General features: G+C 51.4%; 1 protein-coding gene across 2 annotated transcripts; it reads left to right on the forward strand.

The window, feature by feature from the left end:
- Positions 1 to 68: 68 nt before the first annotated feature.
- Positions 69 to 9,406, forward strand: Bdkrb1 (bradykinin receptor B1). Of its 2 annotated transcripts, none has more exons than XM_008764861.4 (2): positions 69 to 211; positions 1,358 to 9,406. In XM_008764861.4, exon 2 carries the CDS (start codon positions 1,368 to 1,370, stop codon positions 2,379 to 2,381), a length of 1,014 nt encoding a protein of 337 aa, XP_008763083.1. In that variant the 5' UTR covers positions 69 to 211; positions 1,358 to 1,367; the 3' UTR covers positions 2,382 to 9,406. The 2 variants fall into 2 exon arrangements, with proteins under 2 accessions (XP_008763083.1, NP_110478.1); NM_030851.1 differs by having other exon boundaries at positions 124 to 211; positions 1,317 to 2,540.
- The last annotated feature ends 611 nt before the right edge of the window (positions 9,407 to 10,017 follow it).

Raw genomic sequence — 10,017 nt, forward strand, 5'->3', positions numbered from 1 at the left:
GCAATGCCACGCCCCCTCCAAACCTCAGCCTCCTCTGGCTTGAGAGACTCACTTTTTGGGTAATCCCCTGTGACATCATGGGAACAGAGGTGGTTTATTTAAGACCAGCCAGCGTGTGTCCAGGGAGCTGCCCCAGGACAGAAACCTCCCAAGACAGCAGTCACCATCAAAAACACAGGTGAAGCTGTGAGCTCTTTGCTTTTCTATCCGGGTAAGTCTATAGGGATCATTTTCCTCTCAGGGCTTAAATTCCTTAAATGGAATTGTATCATGTCTCTTAGCAAAGGACAACAAACAGAAAGCGTTCTTTTCTACATATGCATCCCAGGAGAGATAGACTTCAGCCGTTCGTTTTAAAAGGATTTTTATCCTGTGTTTGGTCTGTTTCGGTTTGTTTCTGGGTTTGGGGGTGGTGGTGGCTTTTTGTTGTTGTTTTGAGACAGACTCTTCCTGTGTACCCCTAAGTTGTTTCAGGCTCCTCAGTTCTGGGTTTGCAGGTGTGAACCACTATACCCAGCCTCTGGTTAGGGGTTTAACAATCCGTGTGTGTGTGTGTGTGTTGAGATAGGTCTCTCTACCCAGCCCTTACTGTCCTGGATCTCACTATATAGACCAGACTGGTCCAGAACTCACAGAGATCGCAGCTCTGCCTGTGGAGTGCTCTGAGTAAAGGCCTGTGCCACCATGCCTGGCCCTTGTCCCTTCTACTTCAAAACTTGTTTTGCCTCTGTGTGTATGTAGGTGCACTGAGTACGTGCAATGCCTGTGGAGGACAGAAGAGGGCGTCAGGTTCCCTGGGACTGGAGTCGCAGATGGTTGTAAGTGGCCTTGTTGGTTGCTAAAACTCAAACCCTGGTCCTCCGGAAGAGCAGCCGGAACTTTTAACTAATGAGCCTACTAGCACCACCTCCTACCAGTTCCCCCTTTTAACCTAGAGGTCAGTCCTCTCTTCCTCCAAAGGAACTGAGTAAATACCATCAGTTTTGCAAGCCACACCGACTGTGCTGGGCCCACTCTGGTCTGCCATCACAGCACATGAAAATCATCCCAGACGCCTTCTACACAGTCATGGAGTAATGTCGTGTGCCAATAAAACTTTATTGTCAGGCTGGAACGGTTAGGAACACTGACTGTTCTTCCAGAGGTCCTGAGTTCGATTCCCAGCAACCACATGGCGGCTCACAACCATCTGAAATGGGGATCCAATACCCTTTTCTGGTATGTGTCAAGAAAGAGTGACACTATATTCACATATATGAAATAAATAAATCTTTTAAAAAAAACAAAAAAAAGAAAACCTTTATTGTTTGGAACAGACCACAGCTGGATTTGACCTCCTGTACTGTGTCAACGTCAGGTCACTGTGGATGGCGTCCGAGGTCTTGTTGGAGCTCCAGCCCTCTAACCGAAGCCTGCAGGCCCCTGCCAACATTACCTCCTGCGAGAGTGCCCTAGAAGACTGGGACCTGCTGTATCGGGTGCTGCCAGGGTTCGTCATCACTATCTGCTTCTTTGGCCTCTTGGGGAACCTTTTAGTCTTGTCCTTCTTCCTTTTGCCTTGGCGACAGTGGTGGTGGCAGCAACGACAGAGGCAGCAGCGCTTAACCATAGCGGAAATCTACCTGGCTAACTTGGCGGCTTCCGATCTGGTGTTTGTCCTGGGCCTGCCCTTCTGGGCAGAGAACATCGGGAACCGTTTCAACTGGCCCTTCGGAACTGACCTCTGCCGGGTGGTCAGCGGGGTCATCAAGGCCAACCTGTTTGTCAGCATCTTCCTGGTGGTGGCTATCAGTCAGGACCGCTACAGGCTCCTGGTATACCCCATGACCAGCTGGGGGTACCGGCGGCGACGGCAAGCCCAAGCTACGTGCCTGCTCATCTGGGTAGCCGGGGGTCTCTTGAGCATCCCCACATTCCTTCTACGCTCTGTTAAAGTCGTCCCCGATCTGAACGTCTCTGCCTGCATCCTGCTTTTCCCCCACGAGGCTTGGCACTTTGCAAGGATGGTGGAGTTGAACGTTTTGGGTTTCCTCCTCCCCGTGACTGCTATCATCTTCTTCAACTATCACATCCTGGCCTCCCTGAGAGGACAGAAGGAGGCCAGCAGGACTAGGTGTGGGGGTCCCAAGGGCAGCAAGACGACGGGGCTGATCCTCACACTGGTAGCCTCCTTCCTGGTCTGCTGGTGCCCTTACCACTTCTTCGCTTTCCTGGATTTCCTGGTCCAGGTAAGAGTGATCCAGGACTGCTCCTGGAAGGAGATCACAGACCTGGGCCTGCAGCTCGCCAACTTCTTTGCCTTTGTCAACAGCTGCTTGAACCCACTGATTTATGTCTTCGCAGGCCGGCTCCTTAAGACCAGGGTTCTGGGGACTTTATAAATGATGCAACCGAGAAGCCTCATGCCCATGTGGCCCAACAGGAAGGGACTCTTCCAATTATCCTGCTGGAATTCAAACAGCAGGGAGCCAAGAAGCCTGGCTTCTTGACCAACCATCTCTGGTATCATAAAGACCATCTGGTCAGCTGACCCACAGCCCACAAAGATACCCAGGGAAAGTTATTAGCAGGGTAGTCGGGACCTTGAAGGGCAATTACTAGGGCTCTGGAGATTAGGCTGATCCTGAAGTTTTTCGGGACAGAGGGAGAAGCATAGCCACAGCGGTTCTTTTAAGAGGGGATTTAGGAGGGCTGGAATGCATGTGGACAGAAGCAGAGGTCAGAGTGTGGTGAGGAAGGCGCCACCAGCCGAGGACAGCAGGCACCCTGAGAGGCTGGAAAAGAAAGAACACAGGCAGACATCCTCTCTGAAACCTCCAGGAAAGACCAGCTTGGCCAACGTGCCGATGCCAGCCCTGCCCCCCAGGACTGTGAGAGAGTAAAGCTGCACTCTGATTTGCCAAGTTTGTGGTTATTGCTACAGCAGTGGTGGGGAACTTGTGCGAGTACCTGACCCCCGGCAAGCGTCTGCTGTTTGACGCGTCCACTCACCCAGACCTTCCTAGGCTAACGTGAGGTGAGGTGGCTGCAGACCCTGTCCGCAAGGAACTTGTAGAGCTCTAAGTAACCCCGAGTAAGAACAGGGAGCTCCCAGGGAACGGGCCAGCTCCTCCCTCAGCTCCATGTAGGGTAGACGCTGGGGCCCATGGAGACAGACAGGAAGAGCTAAGTTCCCACCCAATCCCTGCAGTACGGGGAAGGACCAGGCTGCTGCCTGGAGTTCGCAGGAATATTACCAAATGCTGGAGCCTCCATCCAATCTCTCTGTGGCCTCAAGGATCCAGCAGGGACCCTCCCAGAACCTCTGCCTCCAAAGAGCTCTGGATAGGACACAAGAGAGTGTCACAGGACAGGAGAAGCAGCCATCCAGGTGATAGGGTGGGTATGAGGGCACAGGGCAGTGGGGGCTGGCTGGGACAGGTGGAGAGGTCTTCTGGGCAGAGACATAGCCTGGCTTTGAAAAAGCTAGCAGTTGGTCAAGCAAAAATAGGGAAAGAGCATTGTCTTAGTCAGGGTTTCTATTCCTGCACAAACATTGTGACCACAAAGCAAGTTGGGGAGGAAAGGGTTTATTCAGCTTACACTTCCTGATTGCTGTTCATCACCAAAGGAAGTCAGGACTGGAACTCAAGCAGGGCAGGAAGCAGGAGCTGATGCAGAAGCCATGGAGGGATGCTGCTTACTGGCTTGCTTCCCCTGGCTGCTCAGCTTGCTCCCTTATAGAACCCAGGACCACCAGCCCAGGGACAGCACCACCCACAATGGACCCTCCCACCCTTGATCACTAATTGAGAAAATGCCCTCACAGCTGGATCTCATGGAGGCATTTCCTCAAGGGAGGCTCCTTCCTCTGTGATGACTCCAGCTTGTGTCAAATTGACACACAAACCAGGCAGTACAGGCATAGTCCAGAAAGAAGCACCAAGTTAGATGCAGAACAGCGTTCCCAAGTTAGGAGGGAAGAGTTGGAGGAGAGGCAAGCAGATCACAGAGGCAGGGGTTGGAGGAGAAAAGACCGGTTGTGTGACTTCCATGCCCACCAACAAACAGAGCTCACAGAGCCGAAGGGCATTCTGGGGCTCCAGGGAGCCCCCCTGAATGCACCGAGCATGGTTCTGTGGTGGGAACTGGTACTTTGCAGGCACCACTAGGCAGCCAGATTGTGCTGGGTTTGGATTTCGGCAGATAGACTGTCATGGTTCTGGGAGGCTGAGGGCATCAGCCAGCCTGTGGGGAATGGGCTGAGGGGTGGAAGGAAGCAAGTCTGGGTGGTACGTAGTCAGCTTCCCTCACGGTGACATAATACCTGGAAATGTCAGCATAACAGAGAACGTTTGTCTCCACTCACAGCTTTAGAGGTTGTGGGTTAGGGACAGCACAGAGCATCTTGGCAGCGGTGCATGGTGCAGGAGGAGGAGCAAAGGCAGACAGGGTCCCAATATGTCCTCTAAGGGCACGCCTCCATGACCTAACCTCCTAAACATCCTACCACCTCCCAGGAGCATCATGGGCTGGTCAAGCCTGTGCTCTGCGGGCCTCTGGGGGACACTGCAGATCCAAACACTAGGAGGCAGTGGGGGAGTGACATCAGAACGGGGAAAAGATGATGCTGTGGGAACGTCCGAACCAGCGTGCAACAGAATACAAGGGTGTCCTCAAACATCCCGGCAGGAGAGCTGTCCCAGGGGTGACAAAGACAAGCATGGCACTGGGGCAGGGCTGGGGTAGGGGGGATGAAGGATAGTGAAGGAGATAAGGAATAAAGACTCAAAGAATTGCACAGGTGGAGGTGGATGGCCCCCCAGATCTGTCATCAGGGAAGACCCTGCAAGGCCTGAGGAAGAAGAGAGCCGAGGGTCAAGGTCAGTGTCCAGGGATGGGGAAGGCACAATGGTCAGTCATTCAGGATGCATGGGAGATGGGGGATAGGTATCTGTCACATCTGCACAGAAGGGGTTAGTGGTCACAGAACAGTCCAAACAGTGTGATGGTTTGTATATGCTCTGCCCAGGGAGCAGCACTATTAGAAGGTGTGGTCTTGTTGGAGTAGGTGTGGCAGCGTGGGCATGGGCTTTAAGACCCTCATCCTAGCCGCCCGGAAGTCAGTATTCTGCTAGCAGCCTTCAGATGAAAATGTTGAACTCTCAACTCCTGCACCAGGTCTGCCTGGATGCTGGTTCCCGCCTTGATGTTAACCTCAACCTGTAAGCCAGCCCCCAGGTAAATGTTGTCCTTATAAGAGTTACCTTGGTCATGGTGTCTGTTCACAGCAGCAAAACCCTAAGACACACAGTTTCACACAGTCACTGAAAAGTAGCCCAGTGTTCCTGGAACCTGGCCATGGATCCATCAGGCTAGGTCCCCAGAACCTTGGTGATCACTCTATGGCCATTTCCCTAGCTTAATGTTTTCCTGGAGATGTAATGTGGTCTGGACATTCCAGTGAATCCAGCCTGCTTGTGTGTCTACGTTGAACCCCAGGGATTTAGACAATGCTTTTGAATTTGTTGCTGAAATCCCACCTAAGAGTGGAGAGCTCCAGTTTGTATAAACAGTGTGTTTGTCCAGTCAGCAGGTGGTCTAGCCTCTGGCCACTATTATTGGCACTGAGAACTCTGCAAGAGTGAACAAGAGGGGGGCATTCCAGGTGCCCTCAGGATGATCCTCAGGGGCTCCCTGGGTCAAAGATACCTTGTGGCAGTATACTGAGTGGCAGTATACTGAGAACAGTGTCTTCCCACAAATGTCACACATACCTGGCTGCTTCAGGAGACTGAATTTGCCATCTCTGATATAGTTCAGTGCCTTGATTTATAGTCTAGGGTGCTGGACCAGTGTGCCTGCCTGGAATGGGTGGAATGAGTCCGATGAGGACCACAGCATCCTGTGAGCAATGTGGGATTGAGAGTTATCTTGTATCCTCTTGACTCCCTGGTGGGGTCTGTTACTTTATGTCAACTTCCAAGGGAGGAGATCCAGGAACCTGGCACATGTCTCAAGGGCAGGGGCTGAATGTGCCTGCTGGTCTGACTTCCATGCCGGTGTGAGTTCCAGGCCCCAGACTAAGGCTCTGAAGCAAAGGCAGGAGGTGGCAAGACTAGGGGGCAGGCCATTGACACAGCACCAGTGTCTCCTCCAATGCAGAGACCAGAACACAAACGTATTTTTAATGCCCAGGTGTGTGTACACTTGTGTGAGTGTATGTGCATATACGTGGGTTGTCATGTGTGCACAAGTATACGTGCGTGTGCACAGGTACATGTGGATTCAAGAGATCAAACTCGCCATCTCTTTTGAGAAAGGTCCTCTCGTTAACCTGGAACTCAACAGTTAGGGTAGGCTGGTTGGCCAGGGATGCCCAAGCATCCTCCTCTTTCTGCCTACTCAGTGCTTGCATCACAAGTTCGGGCCCAGGCATGGCAGTTTTACATGGGTGCTGGGCTTAACCTCAGGTCCTGGTGCTAGCCAGTCAAGCACTTGACTGAGGTAGTCCTCTGGCCCTGAACACCCTTCCTTCTCAACTTGCACAAATGGAACCAATGGCTGATAGAACACTTCCTGGAGTTTACCAAAAGCCTTCCAACCTTAAAGAGGGAGCTGGCATGTGGACCTTGAAAACCCTGCTCACAGACCTGCAGGTCTTGGTAGACACAAGAAACCCTGTAAGGCAGACACCTGATTTATGGGGCCACATAAAAGGCCTGGAGTCCGGCTCTGCAGTGGGGTGGCAGTGGCAGAGCCACACAGGAAGGCTGCTGTGTTCCTCTGTCCAGCTGCAGGCGAGAGGCTGGCCTCGGTTCAGAACAAGTGCTGGAGAAGAAAGAACTATTTTCAGCTCCCGTAGGTCTGGTGACTGGCTCTGCTGGCACATTTCACTTAGGACTGGGCTCAGTCACACTTGGGCTACCAACACCGATGTGAACAGGGGTCCCCCACATCTCACAGGAACTCCCACTTTCTCCCTTAGAGGGGCCGAGTCCAGAGGTACAGCTTTCCCCTCGGGGTCCTGCCACCTTCTGGACCTGCTTACGTTTGGTCCTCTGAACAGATAAGGAGATAGGCTCTCGGTCACAAAGAACAACCCTCACCCTATACATAATGGGACTGACCAGGGCTAAGCCCCCTCCAAATCCTAGCCCTGGAGGGCGCCTCCATGTTGCAATGGCCAAGACAGCTTCTTGTCTTCTGTAGATGAATTATTTGGTGGGAAAGTCCCCCCTCAGACCCCCTCCACACCACTCCCGTGGTGTCCCCCAGAGGCCTAGGGACCAGACTGAGGCTATGCTGATGCCTTGGTTACAATTCAGCTGGTCTCTGAACACCTTAGTTCCTTCCCACCAATAGAACTGCTGTTCCCTTTATAGCCTGGGTCTAGTCACCCTAACAAGGAAGGCATTTCATCTTCAATAAGCCACTGAACAATAGTGAACGTAAGAATAGGAGATGTCTCCAGTATGGCCACAGTGAGAGGGGGAATGACGAGGCCAGTGATTATCCACAGGAAGGGGTAGAATATCTAAGCAGCTCTGGTCAGGGGGTGGCCCTTCCTATCACTGTCTCAGCTCCAGTCTCTCTGTTAAGGTGGCCTGACAAGCTGTCAGAGCTGTGTGACGTCTTTCTGGGAGGCAAATCCTCCTCTGACTAGCACCAGGCTTCAGCCTTTTCCTTGCCTTGCAGGAATCCATGAAGGGGTGAAGCCACAGTTTAGGAGTGTCCCGGCACACAAGCTCGTGCAGTTGTCTCAGTTTCAGATCACAGCACCAAACTTTTGAGTGTTTTTCTGGCCAGTGATGGTGGGCGGGAGAGCCTTGCTCCTCAGCCTTCTGTGATAGCCATTCCTGTTGCTCCCTCAGTTCAGAGAGAGTGGTCTTCTCACTTGGCATTTGGCAATGGGAAATGAGCCCATGCCATGGAAGGTTCAAGGTCACAGAACTCCATGTTTTTCTGTTACAGCCAACATGGAAACCTTGTATTAAGATGGTTCATCCCTGGGTTCGGTTCCCAGCTCCGGAAAAAAAAAAAAAAAAAAAAAAAAAAAAAAAAAAAAAAAAAAAAAAAAAAGAAAAGGAAGATGGTTCGTAAAGATCTGGCCAGGCAATGGTGGTACACGCCTTTAATCCAAGCACTTGGGAGGCAGGGGCAGGCTGATCTCTAGGAGTTCCAGGCAAGCTCTTACCAGAGCCGGGCTCTTAGATAACCCAACCTCCAGGACTGTACAAAACGAAGTGTCTTGGAGCAGTGAGGTTGCTCAGTGCTGAAAAAGCCATTTGCCACCAAAACTGATGACCTGTGTTTGATCCTAGGACCCCTACAGAGTGGAAGGGGAAAAATGACTTTTGCAAGTTGTTCTCACATCCGTGTGTGTCTATTTGAAAAAGACAAATATCTTTTACATTTTATATACTTTTCTTTGTAAATGTCTCAGTCTTGACAGCTTGGCTATAGTCACAGGAAACATATTTAATTATGTTTATTACAGTGAACTTAAATTCCAAACACCAGGTCATCTTCTACTGTTTAAATTTTGAGGCACCCTCAGATTGGCCTTAAACTTGGGACTCAGCTCCTACCTCCTGAGCGGGTATGGTTGAAGTCTCGCGGCTTCTGATTGAGAGTTACACAGCACTCTTATATGGAGTCAGGGTGTTATAAGGTCAATCTGCATCCTGGGCCTCTGTGCATACAGCAGCACCGGGAGCAACCCACCCTCTAGAATACACACACACACACACACAGTACACATGTATGCACGCCCTCATGCACATACACAAATGAGTGAGACATTAAATAAATAATGGGCTGGAGAGGTGGCTCAGCGGTTAAGAGCACTGACTGCTCTTCCAGAGGTCCTGAGTTCAATTCCCAGCAACCACATGGTGGCTCCCAACCATCTGTAATGGGATCTGCTGCCCTCTTCTGGCATGAAGGTATATAAGCAGATGCAGATGCAGACAGATGTACATAAATCTTTAAACAAAATGCATTGTTCATCGTGATTTATCTTGATTCCTGGTACCCCTTACAAATTTTGTGTGCCAGACAAGTGACTCTGCTAACCCCAACTCCATCGTGAGAGGAATGTTGATGAGGCACTCACCTGCCTCTCCAGGAGAGCAGCAGATTAGTGTGTGCACACTTCCCTCGGATTGGATACCAGCCACAGCACTAAGGAAAACAAACAATGCTCACCTGAACACAACGAATCCTGTGCTTTCTTTTTCTTTCTTTTTCTTTCGGAGCTGGGGACCGAACCCAGGGCCTTGTGCTTGCTAGGCAAGCGCTCTACCGCTGAGCTAAATCCCCAACCCAAGAATCCTGTGCTTTAAGCTCCAAACTGCCCTCTGAGCCTGTCTATGAGTGTGCTAGGATGCGACCAGCCTGGGGTTCTCAGGGACACGTAGGTCCATTTTACTCATTATTGCTACGTCCGCTGGTGTGTCCACACACCAGTACACACGTGAAGAGGCTCGGGTGGAGGTCAGAGGACAACTTTCCGGTCCCTCCTTCTGCCATGGGCTCTGGGGGCTGAATTTGGGCTGTCAGGTTTTGGCAGCAAGTGCCTTTACCCACTGAGCCAGTGTGCTGGAGCGACATTCTTTAAATCCTTACTTGAAGCAAACCTCGACTTAATCACAAGCACTTTTGAGGATTTTCTCAAGCCTCCCTGTGCACAGGTCCATGTCTTACCAGGTAAAAGGGGCCACACTAAAGGGATCAATTTCCATTTGACAGCATGGCGCCCTCTGCCGGCCACGAAGTCAGCATGCTCTGCACACTTTTTCAAAGGGAGCCTTCCAAAGACCACAGTGGCTCTGTTCCTAGGCAAGCCTAAGGATGCACATCCTTAATCGTGGAACTGAGAGAATGAGGAAGGGGGATCCTGGGTGATGTAGCAAGGCTTCATCTCAAAACCCAAACCCACAGGGCTGGAGAGATGGCTTAGAGGTTGCTAACATTTATTACTCTTCAAGAGGACCTGGTTTGGTTCCCACCGTTCACAGGTGGCTCGCTACTCTC

Source organism: Rattus norvegicus, chromosome 6 (genome assembly GCF_036323735.1).
Source record: "Rattus norvegicus strain BN/NHsdMcwi chromosome 6, GRCr8, whole genome shotgun sequence".
In the NCBI taxonomy this organism is placed as follows: Eukaryota; Metazoa; Chordata; class Mammalia; order Rodentia; family Muridae; genus Rattus; species Rattus norvegicus.

What these genes read in the sequence shown, in the direction of transcription:
- Bdkrb1 (XM_008764861.4), top strand. Translation starts at nt 1,368, where the DNA reads ATGGCGTCCGAGGTCTTGTTGGAGCTCCAGCCCTCTAACCGAAGCCTG.